The following is a 17,185-nucleotide window of genomic DNA, read 5'->3' on the forward strand; positions in this document are numbered from 1 at the left end:
TCCTATATATAAAAATATATATTTTTAAAAATCCACTGTTTAAAAAAAAAAAATTAACACCTGAGCGGGTGGGCAAATCTAAGTAGAAAAACATAAAATAACATTGCTGTTGACCCTGTGGGATGGGATAGAGCTACTTCATAGAGACTTCCAAGGCTATAAGTCTTTGCAGAAGCAAACTACCACATCTTTCTCCCTGAGTGGCTGGTAGGTTTGAACCACTGAAGTTTTGTTTGGCAACTGAGCCACTGTACCCTAAAATCTAAGTAAACATTGATGATGATACGATAGCCTGATATGATGATGATAATGGGAGCACCTGATGTGGGGAAGCTAAAACAACAGGAAAACACAACATGGAAGATGGGAGAAATGTGAAAGGAATTTGTATACTCTTCAGGATATGGGAACCAAAAATTTTTATTTTTAGATATGTTAATCAGGTACAGTATAAAATTAAGGGTAGAATAGAGATAGAATGTAACTTCTAAACAGTAGAAAACAAAAAAGAATTTTAAAAAACAGAACAGTCTGTAATAGAAAACAAAAAGATGCTTAAAACAAAGTGGGATCAATAGATAACAAAAATGTGGTGGAAATACATCTAAACACATTCACAATAAATGTAAATGGATTAAATTCTCCAGTTAAAGATCAATATTCTAGGCTTGGTTTTTCTTAATTCAGCTATATGTAAAACGAATCTATTACATTTATATATATAATATTAAGAAATCTCATAATGTTCAGAGAAAACAAGTTAAAAAAATAGTCAACTGTATAATTTAAAATACATTTAATACATTTTTGTGAATATTGACATGTAAAAGTATAAAAACATGAAAGTATTACCCTATTTCTGAAGCTATAATGTATTTCTGAATTATAATATAGTAGTTACTTCAGGGGAGTTTGTTGGGGGATTTGATGATGAGAGGGGTTAGCAGTGAATTTCATCTGTACCTGTAAAGTCTTGTGTCCTTAAAAATGGTTTTAAAGCAAATATGTAGCAAAATGTTAACATGAGTTAAACCTGGATATGGCTTCATGAATGTCTGTTATACTGTGTATTTTGGGGTATCTTTAAAATGTTCCATGATGAAAAACTAAAAATCAAATCAAGAACAAAAAGGGGAGGGGTCATTAAATCTATTCAGTGCCATTACATCTGTAGCCCACCTTGTAAGTCTGCTTGTCAGAAAAAGCGAGTAACCTGAGGGCCCATGACACTCTCCCCATCAAAATTTTAGTAGTGCTTTAGTTTTCTGGTGCTACTATAACAGAAATAGCACAAGTGAATGGCTTTAACAAATAAATTTATTTTCTCACAGTTCAGGAAGGCAGAAGTCTGAATTCAGAGCACTGCTCTAAAGGAGGGCTTTCTCTTTCTGTCAGTTCTCAGGGAAGTTCCTTGTACCTTCAGCTTGTTTCCTGGTGCCTTGGAGATCTCCATGTATCTTGGCATCTGTCTTACCCCATCTCTGATTGTAGCTTACGTTTAATCTCTTCCATCTCAAAAGAGATATGTTGTTGTTGTTGTTGTTGTTATATGCCATCGAGTCGGCCCCGACTCATAGCGACCCCTCCTTGGGTTTCTGAGGCAGTTATCACTACGGAAGTAGGATTGCCCAAATATACCCTATATTAATCCTGCCCCATTAACATAACAAAGACAACCCATTCCCAAATATAACCTTAGACTAGGATTTATATCACATACTTTTGGGGGGCTCAGATCAATCCACAAATGTAAGGTATTCCTCTGATTGAAAAAATGAATTGTTTCATCTAAAATACACTTTGTTTTAGTACAGGCATAGCTCAGATATTGCAAGTTCAGATCTAGACCACTGGAATAAATACTGCAGTAAAGAAAGTCCATGAATCTTTTGGTTTCCCTGTGCATATAAAAGTTATGTTTACACTATACTGTAGCCTATTAAATGTTCAATAGCATTATGAAAAGGTTGGAAATACTGTGGGAATTACCAAAGTGATACAAACACTTGAAGTGAGCACATGCTATTGGAAAAATGGTGCCAATAGACTTCCTCACTTGCTCAGTGCAGGGTTGCCCCAGACCTTCAGTTTGTGTTAAAAAAAACAAAACCAAAAACACACTGTCTGTAAAGCACAATAAAACAAGGTGTGCCTGTATAGCTATTTGGGGATCCTTTGAATATATGCAAGATGACTTCTACCTTTTTTTTTTTTTTTAACTTGGTAAATGTTAATATTTAGTGGATTCCTGAAATCCAAGTAGTCTTCCTTGTCTTCTACTTTCCTTAGTAGATGGAATTAAGGTATGTATTCTCTTAAAATACAACCTTAGGCATCCTATCACCTGTATATTTAGTTTTTTTTCTTTAGTGAATTAGGACTGTCTCTCAAGAAAAGCTGGTGACTCCCTTTTTAGCCACTAACCAAGCAATAATACCATAAATTTCCACTAAAATATAGTAAGGTTTAGAATTTTGATCCTCTATTTTTTTTATAATAGCTTTATTGAGATATAATTCACAAAGCATACCATTCACTCATTTAAAGTATAAATTTACTGATGTTTAGTATATTCATAGAGTTGTGCAGCCATCACCATAAATAAATCTTTGGATATTGTCATCAGTCCCAAGAGAAACCCCATACCCATTAGCAGTCACTCTCCATTTTCCTCCAATTAAACTGAAGAATATGATTGACTTATTTTCTTATTTTTCTTTTGCTTTCCTTTCTAGTCTTATGATAATCATTCTACTACTAATATTTCAGCTAACGATGCTGGCTACTTCAATAATGAGATGGTGCCAATTGAGGTGAAGACAAAGAAGGGGAAACAGACAATGCAAGTAGATGAGCATGCTCGACCCCAGGTGACCCTGGAGCAGCTCAGTAAACTTCCTCCCGTGTTCAAGAAGGAAGGAACTGTCACCGCAGGGAATGCATCAGTAGGTGTTACCAGAGATTACCTTGAACTCTTACTGCTGTGTTCAGTGCAAAATCATCTTGAAGTATACATGTTTTTCATGCTGTTGTTGTTGTTGTTGTTATGTACCGTCGCGTTGGGCCCGATTCATAGCGACCCTGTGTGCAACAGAACGAAACACTGCCTGGTCCTGTGATTGCCTCAAAATCCTTTCCACACCTGAGCCCATTGCTGCCGCCACTGTGTCAGTCCATCTCATTGATGGCCTTCCCCTTCTTCGTTGTCCTTCCACTTTACCAAGCACTACATCCTTCTCCAAGGAATGGTCCCTTCTGACAGCATGACCAAAGTAGGTCAGACAAAGTCTGGCCATTCTTGCTTCCAAGGAGCATTCCAGCTGCACTTCTTCCAGGACAGATCTGTTAGTTCTTTTGGCAGTCCGTGGTACTTTCAGCATTCTTCCCCAGCACCACAACTCAAAAGCATCAACTCTTTGGTCTTCCCTGTTCATTGTCCAGCTCTCACATGCATATGAAACGATTGAAAACACCATGGCTTGGGTGAGGCACACCTTAGTCTTCAAAGAGACATCTTCACTCTTCAGCACTTGAAAGAGGTCTTTTGCAGCTTTTCATGCTAGTGTTTGGTTATTTAGCCCTTCGAGCCCACCAGCCACTCCTCGGAAGGAAGGTTGGGCAATCTACTTTCATAGTGATTTGCCTCGGAAACCCAAGTAGGGGTTGCTGTGAGTTGGGTTCAACGTGACAGCAGTGAGTTTTGGGTTCAGCTCGACAGCAGTGAGTTTGGTGTGGTTTGGTAATACAAATGGTTAACACATTTGGCCCCTAACCAGAAGGTTGTAGGTTCGAGTTCACTCAGGCATCTCAGAAGAAAGGTCTGGCAATCAGCTTCTGAGAGAATCAGCCTCTGAAAACTCAGCAGAGCCAAGTTGTATTCTGACACTCCTGGGGTTGCCATGATTCGACTTGTTTTGTTTTTCAGTAGTGTCCATACTCATTAATTTGGATTTTTGTAGTCCAAAACAAAATAAAATTTTAGCTAGAGGCCCTTTTCAGATACTTTTCTTAATTCCAGTCTTTTCAGAATATTGCAAGGAAGTCTATTTGATTTTTAATTTGGTTGGTTATCATACTGAGGTTTTTTGTTGTTGTTGTTTGGGGTTTTCTGTTTGTTCGTTTGTTTCTGCTCATGTAAAAAAACAAAACAAAAAAAACTGACCAGATGTCTTCTTACATCTACTCACATCTGGATATAAGCTTTTCCTTTCCTGCTTTCCCTCAGTGAGGTTGGATTTTATGCCTGAAACAGTCCACTTGTTCCACCAAAGTCCCGCTAGTACTGCTTATTGTATCCCAAATTATGCCACCGCTTCCTGTGTACCACCCATATTCCCAGGTCTACTCTGTTAGTTCGGACCTTGAAACTGGCTGGATTCTTTTATCCTCTAGTTAATCTGTTGTTTTTGTTTTCAAGGGGGTATCTGATGGTGCTGGAGCAGTTATCATAGCTAGTGAAGATGCTGTTAAAAAACATAACTTCACACCACTGGCAAGAGTCGTGGGCTATTTTGTGTCCGGATGTGACCCCTCTATCATGGGTATTGGTAAGTTTATAGTGAAACAAACTGGTTCTGTTTCTGGAGATATATTTTCTCTAGCATTCAAATGCCTGAAAACATCGCTACTTCAAGATTTGTGGATAAAAGGAGACTGGTTATCATATATTTAAACAACTAATTTTTGTGAAGTGTTTAAAGTACACAGAACTATGTTAGGCATACTAGAAAAACCAAGACAGTATAAACTCCTTGTGGCTGGTAAAATGGCTTTTCGTCCATTTGAAGTATTTAAAATTGACTCCGAAAATAACAGGGAAGAATTAATTGCATGGTACTGACAAAATGAAAGAAAGTGAGATGGGCAAAACCGTGGGTTGAATAGCAAAGGGTGTGTGGAGAAGATGGCATTGCCCCTACCTGCTGGTGCTTTCATCATGGGCATCAATCAGTGCCTCCTTTAATCTGTCACAACTCTAGGAAGTGAGGCTTCTTTGTGAATGAGGAAATTGAGACTCAGGGGGATTGTTGTATAAGGTTCAAAGCTAGTAAGTAAGTTATGGAGCCAGCATGTGAATTCAGGTCTCTAATTCAAGACTGAAGTGCTCTTCTTGGGAGTGAGTTAAGCACATTGTCTCAGAGAATCGAAACTCAGAAACTCATCTGGCTCAGCTGAGGTGTAACAACAAAATTAAGAATTACGAACCATGTGTCTAGATTGGCAAAATACTAGCTAGAGAAATTTTGAAATTCCCTACAAACACGTATATTCTTGGTTGGAGGGAAAAAAATCAGAAGTAGAATGCTCGATGTACTCCTAGGGCCAGAGGTGATGCTGAATTTTAATAGTTCCTGTCACTGTTCTCTCAGATACAGTGAACCAGTCAGGAGCCTCACTTAGAAAAATAAGATAGGTGCTCAACAGCCTTGATCTATCCCACCTCTACGTGTACACTCCAAGGCCAGGCCTGCCCTAGGATGCAGATTAAGGTGCTTGGTGGGACCAAAGATGTTTCTGTGAGCTTAGACCTTTTTTAAATAAATAAATTGGTTTTTGAGGGAGGGTCCCATGATCCAAGGGGGTGACCTGCTGACGTGCCTTCTCAGAGACCCTTCAATGTCAACCTCCAGTAACCACTTAAGTGGATATGGGATTGAGTTAATGCCGACCATATTTGCAGTCATGACCTTCAGAGAAGAACTTACTTTTGCACAGAGTTCTTAAGAAGGAAGGCTGGCCTGCCCAGACCTTGCCACCTTTTAGTGTTGCTAGGTGCCCTTGAGTTGATTTCAAGTTGCAGCAACCCGTGTGACAGAGAACTGCCCCTTAGGTTTTCTAGGCTGTAATCTTTACTGCACCAGATCATCAAGTCTTTCTTTTGCTAAGCTGCTGAGTGGGTTCAAACAGCCAACCTTTTGGTTAGCAGCCAAGTGCTTAATGGTTGCACCACCAGGGCTCCTTCCATCTTCCACTATGTGTCCCAAGGTTTGTCGACAAAAACTGCAAGATATTTAGGCATCTGTTAAAAATGTGTTTTCTTTCTATGCTGTTGTCTTTTAGAAGAGCTCTGGTGGTGTAGTGGTTAAGGCATCTGGCTGCTAACCAGAAAGTCGATGGTTCGAACCCACCAGCCATTCCACAGAAGAAAGATTAGGCAGTCTGTTTCTGTAAAAATCGGCAGCCTTAGAAACCCAGTGGGGGTCACCGTGAGTTGGAATTGACTCGATGGCAGTGAGTTTTGGTTTCTTCATCTTTTAAAAGCTTATTAGCATTCAGCTACTCACTATCAGCCAAACATAGCTTTTGTTTTAGAAATGGGAGATAGCTTAAAAAATTAAATAGTTGTTGATTGGTGTGGCATCATTTCTATATCAAGAGCAGCAGTTCCCAACCCCACACGATCAGTGGTCCAGCTGTGTCCCCACCCCTGAGATTTTGTCCCAGTAGGTGTGGGGTGGCACCCAGGGCGGGAGATTTTTTCAATGTATCTGGATGCCTTTGGTGATCAGTCAAATGTGTCTGATAAAGGTGAGTGGTTATTTTGTAATTCTTTTTCAGTTGAACCTTATTTAATAGGTTCTGATTGATTAAATAGCCAATGAGAAAGGAAAATGGCATTTTTGTTCCTCCTGTTCTGGGACTGGCTATTTGCCCGAAAGTACAGTGAATGCCGTTGTGGAAGGATTGGGGTTTTCCCTCGGGGCTTGAACAGAGCTATAAGGACCATGTGTTTCTCAGTGTCAGGTGCCCCCTTCCCTAGAAAGCTCATTAAACAAAGTCCCTCAATGAAGGGCACCAGATGAATGAGCAGGGAAGACTGGGTTCTTTAGTATGAGTACGTGGTGTGGACTGATTTGTCCATTCAGTTCCTAAAAATAGTAGGTAGCCCTCAGTTATGCAGTCATCTTAGCCCGGCAGAGCAGCCAGAGTCCAGGAAAAGGGGAAGCCAAGACTTGAAGAGAATAGAAATGGCTCCAAGGAAGGACACAGTTATGGAAAGATAACCTCCCTCAGACTTCTCAGGGAGGGACTGGTGGGGCTGGTGAGTGGAGCTTTGTTCCTCTTCAGCTGCAGCGTCTCTGGCTTTATTTATCTTTGGGTTCTTCATTTGTAGAAATGATCCTTACTGCTTAAAAAGAGGGTAAAAACCAATTCAAAGGATTGTCTCTGATGAGAATCTTGAAGCCCGCAGAGACGCCCAAGGTCACATAGCTATTGTGGCAGGACCCATGATAAAATTATGGTTTCCTTTTCCCGAACAAGAATGCTAGACCTTGATGAGTCCCAGTAAATTACAAAGTGGACTAGGGAGAGTCCTTTAAAAATTAGGTTATGGCCTAGCGTGTCATTACAATTGACTGGATTGATTCTGAGATAACAAGAACATACTTACTGTGGTGATTATGAAGACCAGAAACTGCACTGTCTTTTTACAACAATGGTTTTAGCACCCTCAGCTTTTAGTTACATGTGTATTTTACCACCATGGGTTACTTCATCCCCGGACCATGGTGGATAACTGATGCCTTACTGCTGACCACACTCCTCATCTTTTTTTTGTGTATGATTTGGATGTAAATTTACAAAGCAGATTTATTATACTCTCAACAGTTCAAGACACTTGATTTCACAGCCCCTGTTACCATCCCCAACTATAAAAAACTCTCCTCCTCTCCCCTCCCTGTGACTACGCCCTCCCTGTGCCCTTCTTATCTATGCATTCCTTTCTGTCCAGCTTTCCTTCTACATGAATGCTGCCCCTCTGATGTCTCATGGCTGATTGATCTAAGGGGTGCATCTCCCTACGGTAGGCAGGTGCATCTCCCTGGGGTAGGTGTTCTGCTTGTAGGTCTTTCTGATGTTGGGCTGAGAGCTAGTCCACAGAAGTGACTACATTTCCAGGTGCAAAGGATACACCGGGGCCACAGTCTTGGGAGTTCCACCAGTTTTTATCTGACCAGTAGCTCTGGTCATTTTTGTGTTTTTGAATTTTGTGCCACATTTTTCCTCCCACTCTATCCAGGATCTCCAATTGTGATCCCTTTCCAAGTGATTAGCATTGGTAGCTGGGGACCATCTAGTTCTTCTGGTCTCAGGGTTGTGAAGGCTGAGGTTCTCATGGTCCATCATATCTTTGGACTAATTGTTTCCAAATGACTTTGATATTCTTCACTCTTCTTTGCTCCAGACAAGAAGAGACCAGTAGTTGCTTCTTAGATGGCCGCTCAATAGCTTTTAAGACCCCAGTCGCTACTCACCAAAGTAGGATGTAGAACAGGATTTTTATGTACTGTGTTATGCCAAATGAGCATGATGTCCTCCCCACCCTCTTCACCTTCATGCCTTAGAGACAAAAGAGAATCTTAAATTAGAGTGCTTTAAATTGAAAAGCGTTAACTGGGTGGCCCTAACCCAAAGCAGACTCATCCAGAGATTTTAACTGAGGTGACAAAATAAATTAACATTATATTTAGATTGTTTTATGCTTCTCCTGTAAAGACTGATTTCCCACTTTATATTATGTATATTTGTGAAATGTTTCAGAACGATTGACTAATTGAATTCAGCAGAAAATGTGACATTTTTCTTCTCCGACATGTATGGCAGTGCTATCCTCTCTCATCAGATAGGTAGAAAAGTAGATTATCTTCTGTAGCCAGATTTTTTTACCTTTTAGGGAAAAAAACACAAAACTGAGCAATTTTAACCTATGATTGGTGATCATCAGAAATCCAGGGGCTAACGTTGATCACATCAGTAGTCTTCTTAGTGGATCTGCATGTCTTGCAGTGGAAGTCTGAGTTCTCTGCTCCCTGTTGGCATTGTAAATGTCACATTGTCAGCTATCCTTTCCCTAAAGTGTCTCGTAGCTCCTTTCTGGCTGTGCCCATGTGGCGATGTTGCTGCTGTCTCTTGCCTTTTGTCCAGATGGGCCTGAAAATTCACAGTGTAACCACCATCACTCTGTGCTAGGAGTGCCTGTGGTCAGTGTCCCTGGAGAGGGCTCAGGCTGCCTTGCCATTTGCTGTTACATATGATCTACATGTGTGTGCAAAACCTGCAAAGTTCCTTGTGTGACTCCTTTGGCTGATTGAAATCTTATAGCCATATATAGTCGAACTTTTCCTACAAGTCTCTCGTTTGCAACTTAACTGCATAGGTAAATAGCTTTTCACCTTGGCCTTATTCTCTTTCTTTACTGTCATATCTTTTGATAATGTGCTGTCAAGGTCACAAGATTTGTGGCTACTAATCACTGTCATTATTCTTCCCTACTTAGCTATACAGTAAAGGAGAATTTTGATACATAAATGAATGGAAGAGATAATTGAGTTTTATTCTCACACAGGTCCTGTCCCCGCTATCAGTGGGGCACTGAAGAAAACAGGGTTGAGTCTTAAGGATATGGATTTGGTAGAAGTAAGTGTTCTTTTTCTTATAACATGAATAAAACACCTACTTAATAACATAAATCAATTTAAGTATTTTCTAGTTCTTTTTACTTTAGTCCTGTTAACTTTTCCAAATGAAGTATATCTAAATATTACCTTCATTACGTGCCTTGTGTTGGTACATTTCCCCCACCTGATGAAAGTGCTTTACTTGTATATAAATAATTCTAACAGCTTTGTTTCTTTACTAAATGATAAATTCCTGGGATGCAGGAAACATAGGCCCTCTTCCTCAGAACCTTACAGGACTCTATTACATTTTAGGTTCTAAATATACCTGTTGAGTTGAATTGAGTGTTATATATAGTGGTGAGAAGTAACTTTAACCCAATTTTAGAGCTTAAAATAAGAGAATGTAGGTTAAAACAAAACTGATCTGATAGAAAAGTAACGTCTAGTGCCAAATCTAGATGTTTTCTCCCCCCCTCCCCCAAATCGAGGGCCTCCTAAAACTTATGTGTGGCTTTTACAACATCGTTGTGGCTTGATTTGAGATGTACATATCATAGTTTTTTACATTGGAACTTAAATTTATTGGTAGTGATTTAAAAAAATGTTACTGTTAGAACAAGTACCTCTTAGGTGTACAGCATAATTAGAGAAAAAAAACTTAAGATGGATTGTATGCATTCCACATTTGGGGAATAGTTAAAAGATTTTAGGTAATTAAGCACATTAATTTCTTAATTGATTGGCATTAGAAAATAACTAATAGAACAAATTATTTACATTTATTTAGAATTCTTTATTAAAATTGTTTAAATTTAAATAGATTTCAGATGTGAAAATGGATATATTTACTAAATGACACTCTCAATCAAATGCATCTCGTAGAGAAAATAAATTTTCAATAGCGCTAACCAGAAGGCTGGCAGTTCAAACTCACCTACCACTCCCCTGGACGGAAGTCTACTTCCATAGAGATGTTGTGTGTTATGTGCCATTGAGTTGGACCCAACTCATAGCGACCCCTCTTTGGGTTTCCGAGGCAGTATCACTACAGACGTAGATTGCCTCATCTTCCTTCCGAGGAATGGCTGGTGGGTTTGCACCGCCAGCCTTCCAGTTAGCAGTCAAGTGCCTTAGGCACTACGCTACCAGGGCTCCCTCCATAGAGATACTGCCTCGGAAACCCAGGGAGGGGTGGTTATGAGTTGCCTAGACTCAACAGCAGTGAGTTTGGTTTTTATGCTGAGGTACATACTAGAGGCAGTGGGATAGTGTGGAAAATCCACAGGGTTTGTAAATGGATGGTATATTTATTTATTAAATCTATTTAAAATGATAGGGAGGGGCTTCTTCACCCCAGGCACATGTGTCGTTTTCTGTGTGATAATCCAGCAAACAAAGTCAGGCCACTGGTTTCAGACAAGTGGGTTATCCTAAATCTCTTCTTCCATTCACAGTCCAGAGACTCATAAACCAAAACCAAACTCACTGCCATCCAGTCGATTTCGACTCATGGAGACCCTATAGGGCAGAGTAGAACTGCCCCTTAGGGTTTCCAAGGCTGTAAATCTTTATGGACACAGACTGCCTCCTCTTTCTCCCATGGAGTGACTGGTGGGTTCAAACCACCAACCTTTTGGTTAGCAGTTGCTTCATTACCACATTGATGTCAGCAAGTGGGTACCACTAAATGTCCAACTGTAGACTTCTTCCCACTTAAAACTCATTATTGAAATGCATCAGTTCTACAGAGCTATTGCTAGTCACTTATACATGTGTAAATCTCAAGGACACAGGTCTCCACGTCCTGGTGTTGTCTTTGGGACATTTGGTGAGCGTGCAGTAGTGGGGTCCTAGATTCAGAAGCCTAGTTTCACAGCATTTTCTAGGTCTCTTAGCACCTCATTGAGCATGTATTTCTACAATAGAAATATATTGGATCAAAGGACAAATAAGGCACCATCTTAGGAAAGCACAGAACATAGTAGGAAAGAGCATAATACTGGGAGTCAACCTGAGTTTTGATCCCAGCTCTGTAAGAGTTGTCTTTCTCAGATGCTCTTAAGTTTTCTTACTTATAAAATTCCTCAGCTAAGATCGTATGAAAAGGTGGTACTATAAATTAAAGTATGAAAAATCTAAAGGAAAGGGAATTATCTTAGCCAGCCTTGGTCCATCTGATGCGAAGCTGTGGTACTTTTCCGTTCTGCCACATTTCAACATGGTAGCTATGTCCTTTATGTATCTGAGTCTGAAGGTTTAGTCTTTGTTGTCTGTCAGTTTCTTCTTGGAAGCATGGCTGGTAGTAATGGGTAATAATAACAGCAGCTACCATTTATTGCACACTTGCTATCTGAAGATAATACACGAGACCTGAGTGTCAGAGAGTTTAAATGGCATGCACAAGGTCACACCCAGCTAAAAATGATACAGCCGAGATTTGAACCATCCGACTACAAACCCTATGGATTTTCTACACTTATCCCACTGCCTCTAGTATGTATCCCATTATAGACTATTGAGAATCTTTTCTCTAAGAGATGCACTTGACTGAGAGTGTCATTTAGTAAATACATCCATGTTCAAACCTGATACCTTTACAAAGAGTGATAGAAGATAACATAAATTTGCAAGGTAATTTAAGTAGGAAGAAACCACAAAATTAATATTAAAACTAGCTACCAATAGCCTCGACAATTCTTGGTTAACAATCTGTTTGTAAATAAGGATTTTTATCAGTGTTTTTATTTTTATTTTTTAAGGTGAATGAAGCTTTTGCTCCTCAGTACTTGGCAGTTGAAAAGAGTTTGGATCTTGACCCAGGAAAAACCAATGTGGATGGAGGAGCCATTGCTCTGGGTCACCCACTGGGAGGATCTGGATCAAGAATTATCACACACCTGGTTCATGAATTAAGGTCCTTGCTAGAAATTGCTGCATTTCAGATTTGCTGTCACTTATAGGAACGTATAAGTTTTCCCAGAACAACCTATCTTTTTACATTCTTCCTCGTATCTCCCTGCACTGGTTCTTACCAGGAGCGGTTATCTGGGTACCACTTTTCAGCTGTTCTCAGGTGATTAGTGGCTCTGCATCTGAGCCCCGTGCTGTTCTTCAGGTCTGCTCTGTGCACGATCCAGCCACTCAGCATCTGGTCACTGAGTAGATAATGGGGCCCAGGTATCATGGCGCTTGCATTCTAGTGCCAGTTTCAACCATAAGATAAGTTTGCTTATTCTTTTTTTTTAAAGATAAATTCATTTAAGAAAACAAAATACTGAGAGGGTACCTTGATGCTGCCATTTAAGGAACAGACAGACTTAACTTAGCATTTGGGTCAGAGTTAAGTTTTTCTTTTCACTGTTTCCAGGCTTCTAGGCGGAGCCTTCTGTGTTTGATACTTTTCAGTCCAATGGAAGAGCTCCCCTCTGGTTCTGTGTATTTTCAACCGTTTTGGTCTGTTTTAAGGCAAATTGTAAACAAAAACAAGTGAGTCAGATTGAAAACTTACTCTGGCTCCCTGTTGGGTTAAGGTAAACTGAGCTCTTACTCATTTAATGATTTATAGAGTTGAAAGAAATAATTGACGTGTAAAAATAATCCCTGGGTAGTTTTCTCCAGGTCATTCTCTCAGAACCAAGGAAGGAGAACAGATGGTACTGAAAGAGTCATTGTACCAAAGGGACAAGGAGTGTTTCTGAATGATCTGCCCCTTCACATGTGCGTTTATGCCGAGGTGCACCGTCCAAATAAAGGGCTGAAGGCCATCACCTATCTATCACTCTAAATAGCCTCCTACCCTCTTTCTCAAGGAGCTCTGCTGGTGAAGTGCCCAAGGCATTTGACTGCTAACCAGAAGGTTGGCAGTGCAAACCCACGAGCTGCTCCACAGAAGTAAGATATGGCAATCTACTTCCGAAAGATTTACCACCTTGGAAACCCAATAGAGGTCGCTATGAGTTGGAATCGACTTGATGGCATTTTGTTTTTTTTTCTTTATCTTCTTTTTGACCCACATCACACCTTTGCTTATAATGTTGTTTCCATTTCTCCAACCCTAAATCCCCTCCCTAGCTTGCCTCCTTCCTTCCATTACTCCTTTTTTTTTGTTGTCAGCAACAAATCCAGCTTTCCAAATTGTTTCTTCTTCTGTGACTACATGCCACTATTGAGAATTATTTAAAAAAAAAAAAATCGAGTCAGTTCTGAATCATATAGCGACCCCCATAGGGTTTCCAAGGCAGTAAATCATTATGGAAGTAGATTGCCTCATCTTCCCTCCACTGAGTGGGTGGTGGGTTTGAACTGCCAACCCTCTGTATAGCAGTCAAATGCCTTAGGCACTGCACCACCAGAGCTCCTTACTATTGAAGATGGGGGGAGGAGATTGAGAAGCTGTGGCAATAAGTAACACAAATGTGATTGTTATTCGTTCTTTATATTTTAAGCTCTGTTTATCCTCTCATTTGAGTAAGTTTCACCCACTGCTTTCTTTCTTAGGCGTCGAGGTGGGAAATACGCAGTTGGATCTGCTTGCATTGGAGGTGGCCAAGGCATTGCTGTCATTATCCAGAACACAGCCTGAGAGGGAGGAGGAGTAACTGTGGCCCACTCTGACTCCCTGGCCTGGCCACAGTGAAACAGGTGCCCCTCAGAGCAGCTGGGGCAAGTGGCCATGCCTTGCCACTGTAACAGCGACTGTCTGACCAAAGGGGTGAGACAAGATATGTTTGCCAGGAATAAGAGCCCATGACACCAGGGTAAAAATAAGTCTTCTCCAACTTGGTCAAATATGACATATTTCTGACTCAAATTCCAACAGTAGGCCTTAAACTCTATCCTTGCCAAATAACCACATTTATGCCTTAGGTAGTACGAGCACAAGGAAACCAAATAAATGCAGCCCTAACTTCAGCTAATCCACTCCTGTCATTTGTTGTACTTTTTAAAACATATTTTGAAAACCAGTGTATATGTGTTGGGTGGTGCTCATACTTCATCCTGAGATAAATGTCCAAGGAGCAAACTATAGAACCTGATCGTGCTGTTTACAAATGTTGTCATACTGGATTGTTTTTCCCTTGAATAAGGACAGTTCTAATTATGTGTTTTAACTCTTCAGATAGACTTGAATGGGAACATAGCTTCCTTAAGGAAGATACCTGTTCATTTTAAGTGGAAACCTGGGGGCTGGTGAAAGGCTGGGAAGCCAAGGCTGTGCCTGATTTCATCCCCCTTCTTCAGCTTCCCCTGCTTATCTGAATTCCCACGCTCCTTCCCCAGGGCACATCTCTAACCCAGTGGTTCTCACCTGGGGCATTTTTGTCCCTTCAATATCTGGAGACATGTTTGGTTGTCAGAATAGGGGGATGGCTTGCTGCTCACAGCATCTAGTGGGTAGAGACCATTCTACAATGCACAGGACTGCCCCCATGACAGCTATCTGGTTAGAGAGCATTCTGCAAGGCACAGGACCACCTCCACGACAAATTACTGCCAACAGTGTTTCTCTGGAGAAATCCTGCCCGACCTCTAGATCCACTTCTCGGGTCACTCCCTTCTTTTTGTGTTTGTATGTATATGTATGTTTATATATATATATATATATATATGTGTGTGTGTGTGTGTGTGTGTATGTGTGTGTGTGTGTATATATATACATATATATATATATGAGCTCTGGTAGCAGAGTGCCTAAGGCACTTGACTGCTAACCAGAAGGCTGGCAGTTCAAACCCACCAGCCACTCCTCGGAAGGAAGGTTGGGCAATCCTACTTCCGTAGTGATACTGCCTCGGAAACCCAAGGAGGGGTCGCTATGAGTCGGGATCGACTCGACGGCACATAACAACAACAACATATATATATATACACACACACACACACACACAGTCTACTTTCCAGATTCTGCTGTGACTATAAACCAGTACTGAGGATGAGAGGAAAGGTTGGGAAGGTGAGGTCAGCTGGAATAAGTAATACCTAGATGACAGTTACTAATTCTTTACAGTATAAGCACCTTGTAAGCACCAGGATTGCCCGCATCTCTCTTGCACCTCATGAATGAACCTTTCTTCTCTCAGGCCACGTGTGTGGCTCTAGCCTTGCTCCACTGTGCTGCTGCCAGGCCCACCCTCCTCCTACCTCCTACCTGTTACGGAACACCTTGTTATTTGCAGGTTCATGCCAATCAGATATGCCATCCTGTCACAGTCCTTATTTCCATCGACTGGCTTCCTATTGTTCTTTCCACCAGTGACTCTATTATTTCTGCATCGGTCAGCTTTTTTAAAAAAACATTGAATCATGTCTTAATTCTTGGAAAATTTAGCGTCCAATTGGTCAGGGACCTCTCAGTTCCTTGCTGACTGTTCCTCAGTCAACACCAATGATTTTTTCTTTACCTCCTACCAGGGACCCACTCTCTCAGTCACATCTTGAACTTAGTATCACTAGAAACAGCATCACCTTTGAGTCTTAAATACAAATACCTGATAACAACCTCCAGTCCTTCCAGCTTACCTGCCACAGTCCTTAACCTCATCAAGACATCCATCCTTGGACCTCACTGACTTTTAACCATAAACCTTACTTCCTTTCTTTTCCAACTTAGAGTCCGGTTTCATCCTTTCATTTTTGCCCCTCTACTTACATTCATACGTTGGTCTGTACTAAGGCTGAATATGTAGTAGGGCAAGTTCCTCTCCTTGTTCTTCTATTACTGTTTTTATGACCTTCATGAAAAATCCATTAGGGATTTTAATTGAGATTAAATTGAATTTATGGGTTATAGATTTATTAGGGAAAATTGGTATCTTTATGGTGGTGAATCTTCTTATCTATAAATACAGTTCATCTTGTAATTTACTCAGTTCTAAATTTTATGCCCTTATTTTAGAAATTTCTTGATAAAATATCAGGGAGATGTCCTTTTCCTTGCCAAGCCCTAATTCATTCATTGGTTCCCTTTTTCAAAGCAATAAACAAAGGATTCACAACTTTTATTTTATTTATTTTAAGAGCTTGTTTTACATTCAACGTTATGTGTACATTTAGTTTCACTCCCCATTTACCATGCCCAACCCTAACCCAGTCTCCTCCCCTCCCTGCCCAGTAACCCTCCCCCTGTGCCCGTCATATTTATGCACTCCTGTTGTCTGCATTACCTCCATGGGAATGTTGCCCCTCCAGTGCCCCGTGGTCTATTGCTCCATAGAGTATGTGGGTGCATCACCCTGGGTTGAGTGGTATGCCTGTATATTTATCTTGTTAATTATTCGGCTGAGAGCCAGCCCCTGGGAGTGAGTTTTATTCCAGGTGCAGAATGTATTCTAGGGCCATAGTATTGGGGGTCTCACCAGACTCCATCCGACCAGTAATTCTGGTCATTGTAGAGTTTTTGGATTTTGTTCCATGTTTTTCCTCCCACTCTATCCAGGATATTCAGATTTGATCCTTTCCTGAGTGCTTAGCATTGACAGCTGGGCACCATCTAGTTCTTCTGGTCTCGAGGGCCATCTTGTCCTAGGGCTGATTGCTTCCAAATGCCCTTGTTTTTTGCACTTTCCTTCACTTCTGACACTAGGAGACCATTAGGTGCATCTTAGATGGCCACTTGAAAGCTTTTAAGGCCCCAGTCACTACTCACCAATGTAGGATGAAGAACCAGGCTTTTATGTATTTTGTTGTGGCAATTGAGTCTGGTGTCCTCCAGTACTGTGGTCCTGAGACAGTAGATCTGTTGGATCTCTCTCCCATAGTGTCTGGGTATCGGTGAGGGATTG

The 17,185-nt window shown here is 40.8% G+C and overlaps 1 protein-coding gene across 1 annotated transcript in view; it reads left to right on the top strand.

Annotated features, from left to right (window-relative positions):
* The window catches only part of ACAA2 (acetyl-CoA acyltransferase 2), a 51,217-nt gene extending 37,231 nt beyond the window's left edge, over positions 1-13,986 (top strand). Inside the window, exons 6-10 of the mRNA XM_042781388.1 lie at positions 2,770-2,945; positions 4,418-4,547; positions 9,350-9,420; positions 12,164-12,318; positions 13,902-13,986. Coding sequence (XP_042637322.1) covers positions 2,770-2,945; positions 4,418-4,547; positions 9,350-9,420; positions 12,164-12,318; positions 13,902-13,986 — 617 coding nt within the window. The remainder of the gene's footprint in view (positions 1-2,769; positions 2,946-4,417; positions 4,548-9,349; positions 9,421-12,163; positions 12,319-13,901) is intronic.
* The last annotated feature ends 3,199 nt before the right edge of the window (positions 13,987-17,185 follow it).

Source organism: Orycteropus afer, unplaced genomic scaffold (genome assembly GCF_000298275.1).
Source record: "Orycteropus afer afer isolate SDZICR_OR568_19922 unplaced genomic scaffold, OryAfe1.0 scaffold00113, whole genome shotgun sequence".
In the NCBI taxonomy this organism is placed as follows: domain Eukaryota; kingdom Metazoa; phylum Chordata; class Mammalia; order Tubulidentata; family Orycteropodidae; genus Orycteropus; species Orycteropus afer.